Raw genomic sequence first — 18,960 nt, forward strand, 5'->3', positions numbered from 1 at the left:
ATAGATTCCAAGATTTCTTAGTTTTTCCAGCCATTTTAGTCATAAAACACTCTGACATCTTCCATGCAGAGCCATATCTGCTTCCATGTGTAAAACAGCGCCCTCAATTATTAACTTGGCTAGAGTATACGACGTACTAGGCCTAGGCTACCCAAATACGGTGGAAGCTGTGCTTTTTTCGTACGAGTCTGTACATTTATTATACTTTTTAGGTCAGTAGTTTTTGCCATTATAGTATCGATGATTATAATTGGTATCTAAAAATGTAATAAACTGATTTTAAATGTAATATAAATATACTTTAAATATCATTAAACATGGGTACGAGCCAGCCAAAATTGTGTGTACGCCTAGGGCTAGGCCTAGCCTAGTACATATATTATACTTTTTAGGTCAGTAGTTTTTGCCATTATAGTATCCACGGATCATAATGATTGGTATCTAAAAATGTAATAAAACTGGGTTTAAATGTAATATTATATACTTTAATTAATAGCATTAAACATGGGTGGTACAGGCCAGCTCATGGCATGGTACTATACCAGGGTACCAGCCCATGAATCATGATGGGTACGTACGGTACGAGGAGCTATGAGCCAAAATTTTGGGTACGAGTTGGTGGGTACGAGTTGGCACCAAGCCTAGTTAAGCCTACTAGCCTAGTAGTACAAAGAATGAGTAATCCGTTTTCCCTGTAACAGTATTGTCCATGGCAGTTACGACATTGAAAATTAGAAGCCATTTTTGTGTCAAAGAATTCGCACGCTGAGGGCGCGCACGTCTATTTTGTATAGCGTTTTCCTGTAGTTGTGCATTATTTTTAGATTTTTTTTTCTATGAAATAACGCTTATATTCCGTTTTTATTTTAGTAATTAATTTTATTAATGGTTTTAATTTGGTAACATATATATATTGTGTCTATAATAACAACAGAATAAATGCTAGGGCCTACATGCAAGTCAGGATACATCAAAGCATGAACCAATACAAAAAACACACAAATTCACCCCTTTTTTTATACAGTATATGGCTCTCTGTGGTTTTTGACACAAACTTTCAGAGACTCGTTCATCATTTCATTTGTAATAATTTGCCTTTATTATTTTAATATTGTTCATACGGTACCCTATTCAATATATTAACAAATATATCCACGACACTTTATTATTTTATTTAGTCATCAAAGCATGCATTATGAATTGAAAATATTACATAATTGTTATTAATAGGACGTAGTTATGGGATGTTTCGTTCCAAAATCAATCAATCAAACTTTATAAGTATACTAGCGCACGCGCGCGCAATATTCTTTGCCGCAAGTACTTCTGTACGCAGTGCACATCGATTTTTCACTGTAAAATGTGCAATTACATTTTTTTAAATAAAAGAAAAAGTTTAAAGTATTTTCCTGCTCCTATACTTTACATGCATTAACGGAGACAAGTTTGACACAAATTGATCTGCATATCACGTGACTATAATCCAATGTCGTAACTCTTTATATATATGGCTCTTGTCCGTGGTGTAGTAGAGTGCCGCCATAAGTGAGGATGTATAAAACTTTTGTGATGGTGGCCACACTATCTAAGCCTGGACCACCGGTAGTGTTTTCATGATAAACAAAAAATATTTCTTACAAAAAACGCTGCTCGGTTTGTTGACGTAACAGTTTTAAAGATACATTGACCCCTGAAAAAAAAATATATTTTTTATTAGGTGATCTTTCAGAATGAAGATCACCTATTGTTATTGTAAAAATCTTTAGTAGGTGATCTTTCAGAATGAAAAGATCACCTATTGTTATTGTAATAATCTTTATTATTATTAATATTCTCCTCCATTATTACTTTCTTTACAGATTGTGTGTAACAGATATCTCAAAAACTTAAGTTGCAATCATATCACCAAATTTTCACAATATCTTTTAAATAATAAAATCTCCTAAAAATAAGATTTTCAGCATGATCAGTCATCCGTGAAGTCATTTATACGCCATTTTGTGAAATCACATTATTAATCATATCTCCGTAACTTTTAATCACATATCAGTTAAATTCAATGTACTTAAACTTCAGGTCAAGGGTAAAGATATTAAAAATAAAAATGTGCGCATACACAAGGTCATGTGTATAAAATCGCGCATTAAAAATGCTTAAAAGTAACATTTTGATTAATTTAGAGCATGATTTAGGTCATTTGCGAGCTTCAAAAAACATGTATTGCGCACGTGATACTTACGAAATGTAAAAATACTATTTTTTGTACAAGTTGTTATTCCATGCACCTTCCTTTGTACAATTACCAAATTTGAGTTCATTCTGACATAAAATAACGCTATACGAGCACGTTAAATATGGCAAAATGCGTAAATTAATTGCACAAAAGTGCTAAAAATGGTAAAAAATAAGGCATTTTAAAATCAAAATTACTCTTCAGAAGTTTCGTCGACCCCCAATTTTGTTTTATTATCGTGTAGAGTATAAAGACGTCATGATATTGTTATTTAAATAAACAACACGATTTTTATATATTTTAAAATCCCATTATACGATTTCAATCATATCTCCATATAATAGCACAACCATATCAACTAAACTCACTCCTATCAATTTCATATCATGGGCTAACATATATAGGGTATAGTGAATGAAATATAGCCCTAGCCTAGATAGCTAATAAGCCTATAACTATAAGCCAAAAACGTCTAGTTTGCGATATATAACTATTATAGGAGGATGTTTAATTCATCTAAAATAAAATTCTACTTACTTACTAGGAAATTAACGGCAGAGCTTTTACATAATAGGATCAGGGAAACCCCAGCACTTTCTGTTCGTCACACATGCTTGTTTAGATTGAGATAACAGATCGGATCTCCTCTGTTTTGATGCTCATTAAAATATAATGCATATTTATGAGTTGTTAGCTAACCGTCGTTATTTAGGAATTTCTGAGCTGATGAGTTCGAAAAAATGGTCCCTTATTTTGATTTTTTATTAAGCGAAAGTGAATAACTTTATTATAACTACAAAATGGTCTATTGAAAATTTGATTTTTTTTCATCTTTATTTTTCATGTTTTGAGACACAATACAACTTTAAAGATTAAGCTTATTTTCATTTGACCATTTACAGAAATCACTTACAGTTTGTTGCATGTTGGAAATGTTGTAAGATATAAGAGAGATTGAATTAGTAAAGCTAAATAATGACCTTACAGAAACTGGCAATTTCAAATGTGCGTACGGCACAGGACTATATAATATGTTGTTCACAGGAACGAATAAATAGACACGGTGATTTGTATGTATCAACTAAAATTAGCACCATGGGAATACTTCCAAAAGAAAAATTTGTTTTAATTTTCAATAACTAATTATCTAACTCAACTTAATTAATATACAGGGTTATGTTAGGTGGTTAAAATAATCAGTACCGAACGTACTAACCAACTTTATATACCATCGAGTAAAAATTCTAGAAGTAAGGCGCAATTTACCAAATTTTGCCCTTATGTAAATTTATATATAGATTGCTACTTTAGGTATACTCTAGGTAGGTACTGCTAGATTATTATCATTTAATTATATTAATTTTAACAATAAATGTAAAAGATATAAAAAGACTAAAGCTACCAACCTTTTGTTAATATTGGCAAGCAAAGGCTATTACAGCGAAATATATACTCGGAGTTGAAATCAAAAGTTTCGCGCCCCAGAAAAGTTTCATGTTTCTGAGCTAAAAATAACCCCTGTTGCATATTGGCTGCATGCTGCCCTCAAAGTTTATATTTAGTTAGACTGTACGCCAATTTGTCCTTACGCCAATTTTTGTCCATTTGGCAATTTTGTCCTTAGGCCAATTTTTGTCCTTTCAGCAATTTAACTATGTCAATTTAACCATACGACAATGTGTGTGTCGTACAGCAATATTTGTTTGTCAATCGAGGAATTATGTCTTTAACGCCATTTGTTTGGCTTACGGGAGCAGAATTGTTCGTACGGCAACATTTGTCTATTTTGGCCCTATTGGCCTCCCATATATTAATTGTAATGTGTCATTTAAAATGTTAAATGTATGTTCTGTGTGGGAATTGCGTCAATCAAAATATAGAGTTCAAAGCAGTACAAATACAAAAGGAAAGATACTGCATTAAACTACTATAGGAATATATGTAAGTGAAAAAGTATAAGATAATATATACACTATTAACTTTATTATCTTGGCGTATGAAGACAACACTGGACCGGCCGTTTGAAGGTTTTTTTTAATAGTAAACAAAACTTGTACATGTTAGTCAGCCGCGCTTACTAAATGTGTACACTTAATTATTAATTTTGATATTAGATGTAATCAACTTTCTATTCACAGTAAATATAATATATAAAACGGATGACGGACACATTTATACATTGATTTATTTAATTTTTAAACTTCTCCTGTTAGTGTTTAAGGCCTATACATAAAATAAATCTAATAATTTTATTACCTCAAAAAGGCACCTTGTAAAATGTAGGGGTGGGGTCCGGACCCTGTGCACATCCTTTGGATCCGCCCCAGCATTTTATTTCAATGAAAATTATTTAAAACAATTACTACATTTACTACATAAATTAGAATATCGTTTGACTGAATTTCAGCTATTTTGATGCATCAGAATAGGCACTTAGAAATTAAAGTGATTTTATTTCAGTATTTTATAGTGATGATTTTCTTGTTGTCTAACTTGCTTTTTGTTTGTGGTAAATCCTATTAATACAGATGTTGGCTTTTTCCTATCCTGGCTGGCTAGTTGTAATTATAATTTCCAGTAACCTATCAAAAACAACAGCAGGTAAGATGACTAGAATTTACTAATAGTACTATATACTCCATCTTACAATTTATAAGAATATTTTGGAGTGAGGATTGTCCTATAATTAAATTTAGAATATAATCCCAGTTCATCTAATAAGCTTGAAGGTTCAAAATTGAATTTGGTTAATTTTTTAAAGTCAGTTATTTCCTAAATTATACGATTAAGAAAATATGACAATTGAATGAATATATTTCAGCATCACTTTGTAAAACATCACGTAACTTGGCAACTGTATACATTGACTGGATTCGTGATTACCCTGGTGTAGATGAGAGGACAGTTCGTTATGGATGTCCATTTGGTACACAGTTTTCTTATTTTTTTGTGGCAAGTCGGACAGAAATTGGTGACGGTTTTCCTTATTTGGTACAACATTGCATTGACGGTTATTGGAATGGTTCCATGCCTTATTGTGTATCACGTAAGTTTAATTTAAAAAGATTTCATTTCCCTTTTTTTTGTTTTTGTAACATGCCACTGTTTTTGTTCCCAGCCATTGTTTATGTACTGTACCTTATCCACTGTTTTTGTACCTTATCCACTGTTTTTGTGCCCTGTCACTGTTTTTGTACCCTGTCACTGTTTTTGTGCCCTGTCACTGTTTTTGTTCCCTGTCACTGTTTTTGTGCCCTGTCACTGTTTTTGTTCCCTGTCACTGTTTTTGTGCCCTGTTACTGTTTTTGTACCCTGTCACAGTTTTTGTGCCCTGTCACTGTTTTTGTACCCTATCACTGTTTTGTGCCCTGTCACTGTTTTTGTGCCCTGTCACTGTTTTGTGCCCTGTCACTGTTTTTGTTCCCAGGTTCTTTTTGTACAACGCAAGTTTTTGTATCCTGCTACTGTTTTTGTTCCCAGCCATTGCTTTTGTACCACACAAGATTTTGTACCATGCCACTGTTTTTGGTGACCCTGCCACCGTTTTGTTCCCAGGGACTCTTTTGAGTACAACGCAAGATTTTTGTACCCTGCCACTATTTTTGTACTCTGCCACTGTTTTGGTGACCCTGCCACTGTTTTGGTGACCCTACCACTGTGTTGTACCCTGCCACTATTTTTGTACCCTGCCACTGTTTTGGTGACCCTACTGTACCACTGTGTTGTACCCTGCCACTATTTTTGTACCCTGCCACTGCTTTGGTGACCCTGCCACTGTTTTGGTGACCCTACCACTGTGTTGTACCCTGCCACAATTTTTGTACCCTGCCACTGTTTTGGTGACCCTGCCACTGTTTTGGTGACCCTGCCACTGTTTTGGTGACCCTGCCACTGTTTTGGTGACCCTACCACTGTGTTGCACCCTGCCACAATTTTTGTGACTTGGCATTTAATTGACAGTTACCCATACTTAACCACTTTGGGCCTACGGAGTTATGCTTTCGTATTGTACGTGGCATACAACTCCATAGGTCTGAACCAGGAAAAGATTAGTGGAAGCCACCTCTTACAACACTATTTCGTTTGTTACGACAGCTCAAAGTACAAGATTTAGTGAACGCCGATTATGATACGAAAGTCATGCATCAACGATTTTGACCTCTAACCAATCAAATTTACTCCTGCTCGCCCAAAATCGGTGACACTTCAATTTCAAAGGAAACGTTAGTTAAGCAAATCTGAACATTTTGCTGTTACGACGCTAATTATAATATGACATTGCTTGTGATACGAAAGCATAACTTGATGGATCTGAACATACCCTTACTGATGATACACACTCTGGAACTTTATTTTCCCATAAAGGATTAATCTAAACAATATACTATATAATTGATGATTAAATTAATGGGAATGACAATTCACATGCAGCATCTGTTCAAAAGGTACTCTTATCTAATCAGTAAAGAATACTGTTGTTAAACTTATCTAAGGCAAAAGATTGTATAACTTAACATAATCTTTTTATAATTATTTGACACAGCATATGAGCGAAAAATCGGAGTATCTGGGATAGACCCATTGTACACAAGAAACCTGACTGTATATCACAACCAGGATATTGAGATCACATTTAGAACAGTAAGCTTTTTTTTTTTTTACTGTCGCCACATTTTTTCAAACGGTAAAGCACTAATGTGTAATGTGTAATAATAGTAAAAAAATAGATAAAAATAAATGTCAAACGACCCAAACACTACCCCTTGGATCCGATGAGATTTTAAGTTCAAAACTAAACAAAAATAACCAATTTATTATATATGTTTTGTTGTTACAATCATATTAACAGAATTGTTCCTTTTCTCACATACAGCAGCCGTCCTGGAATAATCATTCTATGAAATAAACAATCACAGTTTTACAGTTGCTTAACTATCTTTTTTTGGTAGATTAATGGGACGATGGACTGTTAATGCAAAATAAACTAAATTTGTATGTATGCTCAGGTCGCACCGCATGCTGATCACAAACATAAATTTTAATTATTATGATTTCTATTTATTTTTGGATTATTTAAGGATGAAACGAGATTCAATGACGAACAAATAATTCTTAAGGAAAATGGTGATGAAATTACTGGATCTTACTTTGAAGAATGGACACGAAATGCCAAATTAGGTTACAAATATTCCTGCATGTCAGTTAAAAATATTTTAGTTTAATTTCATAGGAAGGACCATATATGTCTTCGTTATATAACTATTAGTTATAATTTAAACCATAGAGCAAATGTTTTTTTGCTCTGTACTATGTGAAATGTTACTGGTATGGAAAGTTGCATTGTAGGCTGTAGCAAGACCATAAAGTCAGTGGGGTTTATTTTGTCATAGAAAACTTAATACGGATGAAAATATATTTACCTTTCTAATAAGGATACTCATTCACCAGTATGAGTCAATTCAAGATAAGTAAAGAAATGACGACACATCCATTGACCTGACCTAGGTTGGTTGTCGGTTGTCGAAAGCTCCCTATTGATATTTGTAGTATAGTAACTGAGACCACCACTAAAGCATCTAAATCTTTAGTTTAGTTTTTAAAATAATACCAGGATCCTGATTGGGACGTGGTAGGATGTTTTACCAAAATAACAGGATTTTAAAGAAGTGAACATTTTTCAAGCCAGCATCGATCTGCGATGATGGAATATATTTTTATAGTTAAGGACTATCATCACTTTGATGAACCAACATAACAAATAGTTTCCAAAAACTATAATATGAAAAATATATCCCATTAGAATACTGATGAAATCCCAAAGTAATCGAAAATACATGTATGCAATATTAAAAAGTTTTAGTGAGGGTATTGGGTCCCTGGTCTCTGTTTTTGTAACACCTGATGAAATTGCATGCAACTTTGTTTTGCTAAAAAGACTGAATTTTATTACATACTGTTGTCTGAAATTGTTAATGCACTGGTACCATATAGTTATTCACAATATCAATGTCAATAACAGTTGAATATAGAAAACAACAATTCTGATACTTCTAATACAAATTAAATGTATATTGACAATCATCCATTTTAAAAACTTCTTGCAGATGGCGAGGAAGACTTCAGCATACTGATACTGGTTATTTCTACTACCAGGATATAGATCGTGAACATGTAAGAAATGATGAACGCAAAGTACTCGAATGGCTTCCATACTATAGAATAGAATATTTCCATGTTTATGTCATACGTAAGTGTGATGGGTAGCTTGTCAGTATGCATGGAATATTTGTGTCTTTTAATTCTGTGCTATATCTTTATTTTTCATTACGAAATATGTATCTATCAAACTGATTCCCTGTTAGACATACATAATGTTTCTTGCTTGTTATTGTCCACTCTAGTCCATGTTGCTTGACATATTATTTCTTTTGTTGTTCTTTGTTGGAAGAGGAACCCCCACCTCAAATCAGAACACAGAAAGTTAATTTTTTATGGCCGTATTTGAAAATATTAATATTAAAATGTATGTTTTTAAATTGGATTATATTATTCCAGAATGTACAGTGTGGTAATTTATTTTTAATATATATGGCTAGGTATATATATTATTTTAGTTCCTGGTGATTGGTTTGTGGTTAAAAGTCATTATTCATTAAAAAAAAAGTCATCATTTTTTAAAAGTAGATGCGGACCATTAGACAGCTTTTAATGAATGTACATTTTCTTTATTAAATGATTATTAATTTGATTTCAGCTCCTGTTCATGGTCAATGGGGAAATTGGGGAACCTGGTCTGATTGTCTTGTCACTTGTGGAGAAGGAGTATTTACTCGATTTCGTGAATGTGACAGTCCTGCACCAAAGTATGGTGGTGATTATTGTGTAGGTGATCCAAGCATGGATCAAGTATGTACAATGCCTCCATGTCCTATTAATGGTTCCTGGAGTGAATGGACTGACTTTGGAGATTGTTCAGCTACATGTGGGGGCGGTTCAAGAGTGAGGACAAGAACTTGTAGTGATCCACCTCCAGACTATGGAGGATTAGATTGTCCTGCTGTAGACCTCTCAGAAGAATCAGAAATTTGCAATACTAATGCTTGTCCAGGTAAATTATATACTAAACAATATAAAATTAAGTTATGCAAAAACTGAATGGCATTTCTCTATAAAAAAAATATCAATTTTAAAATGTTTACTTTTAGTTCATGGTGGTTGGTCAGAGTGGAATCATTGGAATACTTGTAGCAAGTCATGTAATGGTGGCATTCGATCTCGCACTAGGACATGCAATAACCCTGTACCACAGCATGGAGGATCTGACTGTGAAGACAGTAGTTCTGCAACAGAGTCATGTAATGTACAAGGATGTGTTCGTAAGTGGTATCTTTGTAGAGGTGCAAAAAGATATAATAGGTTTTAACTTTTTTTTGGAAATGACATTGTTATAAATTATTGAAATATATAATGTATTAAATAGTACAAAATCATAAGAAATAATCTTTACACATACGGTATATGTGTATGGATAAATACAAAAATACAGTGCAGTATTGCAGTATGTCCAATCAAAACTAGATGTCATAGCACAGTAGTTACTCCATTAAACAAACATGTGCAATAAACATATAGCAACTCGTAAAAAATGTCATTCATTGATTGATTTTAGTAATTCATAGTGCAAAAATGAATTTTTTTCAGAACATGGTAACTGGGCACAGTGGACTACCTGGACTCCATGTTCTGTCAGTTGTGGCTTTGGCAATCAAACACGTGAAAGGACTTGTACAGATCCAACACCATCAGGAGGAGGAAATGACTGCCCTAACATTGATGACCTGGAAAGTAACAGACAACATCAGACCTGTATGGACCTACTAGAGTGTCCAGGTATATTGAATGAATAGGAACCTAATCATTTATTAATAGATGATACATTTCTTCATGTTGAGAATCACATCAATATTCCCAATTAGTGTTTTATTTTATATTTTTCTGTTGAGATTCATAGCAACAGATTCCCAATGTAGTGTTTTATTTTATATTTTTCTGTTGAGATTCATAGCAACAGATTCCTAATTAGTATTTTATTTGATTTTGTACTGTTGAAATTCATAGCAACAGATTCCCAATTCAGTGTTTTATTTGATTCTGTTCTGTTGAGATTCATAGCAACAGATTCTCAATTCAGTGTTTTTTTTATTATGCTTTGTTCAAATTCATAGCAACATATTCCCAATTCAGTGTTTTATTTGATTTTGTTCTGTTGAGATTCATAACCACAAATTCCCAATTAGTGTTTTATTTGATTTTGTTCTGTTGAGATTTATAGCAACAATTAATTCCCAATTTAGTGTTTTATTTGATTATATTCTGTTGGGATTCACATAAATAGCAACAGATTCCCAATTCAGTGTTTTATTTGATTTTGTTCTGTTCAGATTCTTGGCCACAAATTCCCAATTAGTCTTTTATTTGATTTTGTTCTGTTAAAGACCCCTTCCCTGCAATTTTGGACGTTTTTTGGAAAATAATACATATATATCACTTTAAAAACATTAAACCATGTCATTCCTTGTCTTAAATGTACGTTTTATGGTAAATTATGATAAAAAGTGAGAAACAATGCACTACCTAAGTAGCTCGCGGCGATCGACCTCTCGTGGACGGTCTTAGGCCTAGCCTAGCTAGGCTTGGTTTTGTAGGCCTAGCTGGTAAACATCGGTAACGTACGAACATCGTACGCTAGCTATATACCTAGCCTGACGTTGTATAGTTGCTGAATTAATTGTCTTTCTATTTTTACCAGACTCCGTTGATACAAATTGGGGAAAACCCGGTATTTTCGCTGAAAAGTTAGGAGTCTTCCATTTGTTTTGGCCTCACGATCGATCGAAAAGTGGGCGAATTACAGGTGAAAAACAAAAATATCAATCCGCGCGCAATGCATTTTGGGATTTATAGCGGGCCGCTATAATTATTAGAATCGACTTATTTTTCACATTTTTAACCGTTTAAAGACGAAAAAAGTTATCGCAATAGGACCATATAGTATTATTTTTACATTAAATATAGTTTGTGATCTTAAATTAGATCTAAAAAACGTAGGGAAGGGGGCTTTAAGATTCATAGCAACAGATTCCCAATTCAGTGTTTTATTTGGTTTTGTTCTGTTGAGATTCACATCAATATTTCCATATTTGATGATCTTAAGCTTGTGTTTTATTTCATGATCAAAGCTCTGTTTACAATCAAACTAGTTTGTTATAAGTGGAGTGGAGCTGTAGCTTGGTGGTTAACATGCTTAACTTCCAATCCCAAGGTCCAGGGTTCAATCCTGACCTAGTGCCATGGTTGTAACTCCACTCCCTAAACCTCAAATGAAAAGTTTATAAGCACGATAAATTATAAAACAGTTTATCTATCCTGTAATTAGCGAGTTTGTGCTCGATGTAGAATGCATAGGAAATTTGAAAACGAGTGTAATGTGCCAAAATATGGTATTTCATCGTGTCCATGTATGGGTCATTCTTCAGTAAGTGTCTAAAATCGTGTCCCGATACTTTGGTGGGATAGAGACTGAAAATTCATCATTAAAAAATAAAAATTCTTGACTTAAATCATAATCAACATTATTTTAAATATAATTAATTACATAAAACAAAGATAATTACATTGATATTGTTAATTTTTATAAAAATGTTTCAGGCAACCCCCTAAAATCCTATGTCCCGATCGTACATCTTCAATTTTATGATCGCCGTATATATTTGATAACAGGACTTTTGTTATCGAAAATATTGTAAAGTTAGTCATGATTTCATGCGATTATATTCTTCGAAATACATCTCTACATACATTAAATCTCAAACTTTAAAGTTTTTGTTTAGAAAAAGCTTGTCCCGCAGTTTTGTGTCATTTCCGTCACATAATTTAAATGTGCCGTCTACAGTTTAATGAACGGCGGGGAAAAAAATTGACTGCGCCTTGTAAACATGCGAAGATATTGATATAAAACTAGCCGCCCATCATTTTCAATAAAAGAGGAAAAAAGCTAATAAAACGAGGTTTTAGAAAAATTACAGTTGCGTACCTTTATTGAATGTCATATCCGAACGGTATAGAACTCATTAAATAATTATAATTTCTGGTTTTTTTCAACTGGAAGTACAAGTTATTCACGGTATCTAGAAGTATGAAATCCGTCTCCGCTGTCAGACATGCCTACGATGTGATCCTAGGCTGTCCTATGCTAAATACATCATCTCCGTCACGGTCAGCTCCGTCACATTTCCCAATTTTTAGTTGTGACGGAGATGACGGCCCGTGACGGATATGACTTTTTGTTATTGCCAGGGCCTTTTTTTGTTGCACATTTTGTTTTGTATATCTTTATTATGTTATTACATTGTATATCTATGTGACTCTGGTCAATAAACATAATCAAATCATATCTTAAAGTCATCTCCGTCACATGATTTTTTAGGTTCGTCAAATCCGTCACGGTTTCATCTCCGTCACATGGATATTTTATCCTTTTAAATCCTAAAATATTTAAGTAATGAACGCAATTATGTGGTATAATTGAAATATAAACAATATTCTTCTACTATGTCAATGGATAGTAATATTAGTTCAACAGAATTTTGTCAGTGACACAGTGACAGTCATACTATTTTCTGAAAATTATTATTTTTTGGAATAGTAAATGGTTTTGAACGTATAACATCATACTAATAAATGTTAAAACAATCATTTTTTGATTAATAGAGACAAAAATAATGTATAGTATCAAAGAATTAATAATGGAAATAATTTTATAATTCCTAAACCGTTATTTTTTCTATCTTTGTATATTCCATAAATGTGACGGAAATGACAGTAACATTGAACCATGTATTTATAAATACGAATAAAATACGAAATATATAATAAAGATTGCGCCAAACATACGCTCGCCATGTAATACATGTTCATTTATCTGAATAAACTTTTAAAATTTAAAAAATGCAAATTTTAAAATCGATTTTTTATAAACCTGAAATTAGACACTTACTGAAGAATGACCCGTATAGGCGGGTGCAGGTCAACTCGGCTTTAAACTGTCTCGGCCAAAGTCAAGTCGGCCCATTGTCAACTTGGCCCCAAGTCAAGTCGGCCTCAGGTCAACTCGGCCTCACATCATCTCGGCCTCAAACCAACTCGGTCTCACGTCAACTCGGCCAAATACTAATCGATCAACTCGGCCACATTAAAGTATGGAACGCAAAAATTGCTAATAGTTAATATTATAATGGCAGGATTAGCCTAGGTTAGGCCTAGCCTACACATAGGCCTAGGCCTAGACAGAATAAAACGGAAAATTCAATATAAATTATAACAAACTCTGTCGTTTTTCGTTTAATTGATAAGTAGTATTTATCTATATTAATAGTTGTAATGTATAGGCCTAGTATTACTTTCAGTATGTGGTTGTTAGTTAGGCCTAGGCTATATATTTTGATACATTACAAAGATGTTCCCAGAATAAATTGAAATATTCTTAGATATATATTAGATAGATATTATTAGATAACAGTAAAATGAAAATGTTTATAAAAAATAATAAATTTAAAACTATTTTATTCTTTTATCAATTTTCTTCGCTTTTTGCGTTCCATACTTTATTGGGGCTGAGTTGACCGATTAGTTTTTGGCCGAGTTGACGTTTAGTTTACAGCGAAGCTTCATTACGGTATTTGAGAACCATGTTTGATCAATTTCAACAACAATTCAAGTTTTAGAAAAGATGTGCAATGCAGCTAGGATAAATGTCATGTCAAACACCTTTTAGATTTATTATGGTTAATATGGTATATAAATCTACTCATAATGGTTTAAAACCAACTTTTAAGACATAGGGCTTTAAAGTGGTAAATGACGGCCATTTTGAATCTATGTTACTGTATATGTCCACTATTTGTAAACTTTGAATATGACGTTCAATTTCATCATACATATCAACTAAATATTAAGAAAAATAAAATAAAATAATGTCGCAATTGTTCTAGGTTTAACCATACTTTTACTGGACTTAAATATGGTAGTCCAGTTTTGCAATCTTTTCTGTCGCTGCTTGTTTTTAAACAGTATACCAACAAGTGAATATAGAGCAGTCCAGTCTAGAAAGAACAAGGGCCCTAATAGTAGCCTTAGGAAATTCTTGGTATAGTATTTGATACTTTACTACAATGTTGTATTCAGAATCACATTAACATTTCACAAATATATATTTTTAATTTTCGTTTGATCTCATTTGTTTTTCAGTGGATGGCAATTGGACAGAATGGAGCAGATGGACAAATTGTTCAGTTCATTGCGAAGGTGGGAGCAATAGTCGATATCGCTTATGCATAAATCCAGCTCCAGCTGCAAATGGTAAGGAATGCAATGGAAATGCAACAGAGGTTGTATATGGATGTAATCCAGAAAAATGTGGAGGTAAGTTTATTTGGATCGAGAAATAGATTTATACACCACATATTTTCAGCAATAGTTTTTTTTTCTAGAAGGAGCTTTGTTACAACCGCTAATGTAGAAAATGCCAGCTAATGTAGAAACACCAACAGCTTATTGTAGTAAATAAAAATCAACACCAAATAATGTAGAACAGTCAACAAATGTAGTAATGGAAATTTCCTCACAGCTAATGCAGTTATTATCGGCAGCAAATGTAGAAAATATTATATATTTTACAAACCTATGTCTAAATCATGTGCAAATGCATCTCTTTAATTAGCTATCAGTATATCCACCTCTCGAGCGATCAACTTTCAAAAATCACCCACCCTTGTTAGCGACCAACTCTCTTAAAGAACCGCTTCTCATAACGACCCACTCTCGTAAGTAACCACCTCTCTTAAACGACCACCTCTCGTAAGTGACCACCTCTGTTAACAACCACCGCCTCTTGTAAGGCCCAACTCTCATAATTTACCACCTCTCAAAAACAACCATATTTCAGAACGACAACCTCTGGTAAGCGACAACCTCTCTTAAAGGACCACCGCCTCTCATAAGGAATCGCTTCTAATAATCGACCACTTTTCAAAATCTCATAATAGACCACCTCTCGTACCATATCTTAATAATAACCACCACCTCTTTTAAACGACCACCTCCTCTTGTGACCACCTCCTTTCATAAGGCCAACCACTTCTTATAATTGACCACTTCTCTTAACAACCACTACCTCTGGTAAGATACCATCATTTTTAAAGGGCCATCACCTCTCGTAAGCGACAACCTCTCTTAACGACCATGACCCTTTATTTATTATAGTGACCACCTCTTTTAAAGGAACACCACGTCTTATAAGCGACCATCTCTTGTATGAGAAGCTGTCCTTTATGAGGGGAGGTGGTCACTTACGAGAGGTGGTCGATTATAAGGCACGATCCCAAAAGATAGATGCTGGTCGTTTGTGAGAGGTGGTTACTTACGAGCGGTGGTTGATTATGTAAAGCGGTCCCATAAGAGAGGTGGTTGCTAACGAGATGGCCGCTTTCTGAAAGTCGGTTGCTTACGAGAGATGGATAGACTAATAGCTAAGTAAAGAGATGCATTTGCGCATGATTTAGAAAGATTTTCTACATTTGCTGGCGATAGTAACTACATTACCTGTTAGGCAATTTTCTTTACTACATTAGCCGTTGACTGTTCTACATTAGCTGCTCTTGATTTTTTATTTACTACGTAAGCTGTTGGTGCTTCTACATATTAACGGTGAATTGTTCTACATTAATAATAATAAAAATAGTTCATTCTTGTATAGCGCATATAAGCAAGCTCTCAATGCGCTGCACATTATTACCCCGGTCATTTTTGGATCCGAACCAAGATATCACACACTGAGCCACAAGCCCTCATGATGTTTTTTTCGGCATTAGCTGCCGTTTTCTACATTAGCGGTTGTAACAAGCTTGTCTGAATTAAATGTTCCATACAGATATTGGCTAAACTTTAAACAAGTTCCAAATACATAAAATGGATTTTGTTCCACTAAGGCCTATCTATTACTGTTATTGTCAATGTTCATTATTTACTGTATAATACATTAAGTATTGTATGTGATTGCGTTTTCTGATAGTGGATGGAGGATGGAGTGAATGGTCACTATGGTATCTTCCTTGCTCCAAGACCTGTGGTGGTGGAATAATCTATCGTAATCGTACATGTGACAATCCTGTACAAACTTATGGAGGCAATGATTGCAGTGGTGACTTTGTCAATAGTAAAGCATGTAACACTGAAGATTGTGCAGGTTACAACAATTATTTATAATAATTTACTTTTTTGTTGAGCATTCTAAAGAACATTAATAAATTGTTTTAACTTTAAAAAGACTAGACATTGTAAAATCTCTGACTTAAAATATTGGACAATAGTTTGTTCTATATTTTTTTCTACTAATGTACAATATTCTATTCTCTTAAAGTAAGGAATTGCTAAACCAAGCCTTTTTAATATCATTAAGTTTTACTGAAATTAGAACAATTAAATTGAAACACATAAATATGGATATGTGTTTATTAATCATGTGTAGTAATGTATATACTGCACTTTTCATTTCATGGCATATGATCGGTTGTTGTTACTAACAATCAGATTGATAAATAATCACAATGTGTTGAATATAGCCACGCAGTTTAACTTGCAGAGGATTTAGTAAGTTCAGCAGCCAGTTAAAATATAAAGAAACAACTCAACTCAACTTTGTCTCAGGAGTGATTGATAGGGCACTTACTTTTTATCATGTGACCCACAATCATCCAATCAAATGACAAGAATCTATTTAGGTGGTAACGATAACATAGTTCAGACATTTTTTCGTAGTCGTTTGTAAACAAAATATGTACGTGCTGATACTTGAATTCTTAAAACACAATCTTTTTAAAATATTTGTTATGTAGTTTTAAGCTAATCTTTAGAATTATTAAATTAAATGTAAGTCAAACCAAATCATTTATTAATATAATAGAAAACAACTTTTATCTTTAATTTAGCCTAGATTTAAATATCTGCAAAAATATAGAATATAGTTGGTTTCTTGCAGACGTAACCTAGAGGATTTAGTAAGCAGTCTCAGAATATAGTATATATATATAGTCTCCTGAACACTTTTGGCTGAATTTTGAACCATGCCCCCTAATTTGTTATTTTTTTATCTGTCATGAGATTTTCTTTGACTTCAAAACTCATGCTTAGCAATTTCTGTTTTTTTTTCTCCGCAGATGGTGAGTGGACGATTTGGTCACCATGGTCAATCTGTTCTGCTAGTTGCCTGGGTGGAGTCCAAGCTAGAGGACGCTCTTGTACAAATCCTAGACCACGCTTTGGAGGAAAAGATTGTCCGGCCTCTGATCCTTATACTCAATGGCAGAGATGCAATGTAGGACCTTGTGCTGGTAATTTTATTTTTTCTTAGAAAAGCACTTGAAATGTACCAAACATGTACTTACCAATTCTGTAGTTTATTTGCATCTAATTATGAGATCGATCACCCTAATTTCTTCTTGTTGTTATGTGAGGTTACGCATAGTCCCCGATCTTCAAGCCGTTGATAGTAATTCACTGCACTCTTGCTGGAGGATGTGTAAAGTCTTGTTATTAAGGCAACACGCCGTCCAGGCTTTATCCGATAATAATCTGAATTCACGCCTCTATGCGGAGCAGTTGATAAGGCACTTGTTACAACTGTTAATGTAGAAAACGCCAGCTAATGTCGAAACAACCGTTAATGTAGAACAACCCACCGCTTATGTAGTAAAACCTCCAGCTTATGTAGAAACACCAACAGCTTATGTAGTAAATAAAAATTGCCTCCCATGTTATGTAGTTACTATCGCCAGCTAATGTAGAAAATGTTATATATTTTACAAAAATGTCTCATTCATGTGCAAATGCATCGATCTTTACTTAGCTATCAGTCTTTCCACCTCTCATAAGCAACCGACTTTCTAAAACGACAACACATCGTAATAAGCTACTGTATCATCTCTACCAAGATTTAAAATGCTGAAAAAATATCTTGATACCATGGCTACTTCCAGAGATATCTTAGTCTAAAGTTTTGGCTGTTACAATCAGTGTTTTGAGAAAAATGCTTTTTAAGTTAAGTAACAGGAAATGACAAAAAAATAAACAAGGCGTTTAAGTTTACGCCTTAGCAAAAGGGTATTCTAATTGTTTTATTTCAATGAAACTTAGTACCTTCGTTAAGTAACTATTTTCATTAAAAACAATCCACTGGAACACTTTCAATTTAAGCATAAAACATGATAGGTTTTATGAAAATCATACATAATTTACACCATCTTTTTAACCAACAAACACACAAAATGTTAAAATTTATTTATTTGTCTCAAAATAGAAAAAAACTAAGTAATGTAAATAAATACTGTTTTAGCTATCATTTTCTGAAAAAAAAATGTAATTTTTCAGCCTTTTATTGTTTATTTTTCAGACTTATGACCAATTTCGCTTGCATGTGCCACATATGGCCATTTTAATTTAAAAATTACGTTATTTTTCTCTTTTGTCATAATCACATTCAACAGAGCGCATCTCGCTTAAACTCCTAACTTTTCAGTGAAAATACCAGGTTTCCCCCAATTTGTATCAACAGATTCTGGCAAAAACAGAAAGACAACTAGAATTTAATTCGTCACTTTGACGAATTATAGGTG

General features: G+C 33.5%; 1 protein-coding gene across 1 annotated transcript; it reads left to right on the top strand.

Annotated features, from left to right (window-relative positions):
• Positions 1–183: 183 nt before the first annotated feature.
• Positions 184–18,745, top strand: LOC144850400 (coadhesin-like). Its single transcript, XM_078707672.1, has 13 exons — positions 184–212; positions 4,762–4,834; positions 5,055–5,279; positions 6,777–6,874; positions 7,312–7,430; positions 8,338–8,480; positions 8,988–9,341; positions 9,439–9,609; positions 9,935–10,123; positions 14,540–14,713; positions 16,362–16,535; positions 17,506–17,679; positions 18,738–18,745. Exons 2-13 carry the CDS (start codon positions 4,762–4,764, stop codon positions 18,743–18,745), a joined length of 1,902 nt encoding a protein of 633 aa, XP_078563798.1. The 5' UTR covers positions 184–212.
• Positions 18,746–18,960: the final 215 nt, after the last annotated feature.

This window comes from Antedon bifida, chromosome 8, assembly GCF_963402885.1.
Source record: "Antedon bifida chromosome 8, ecAntBifi1.1, whole genome shotgun sequence".
NCBI classification, from domain to species: domain Eukaryota; kingdom Metazoa; phylum Echinodermata; class Crinoidea; order Comatulida; family Antedonidae; genus Antedon; species Antedon bifida.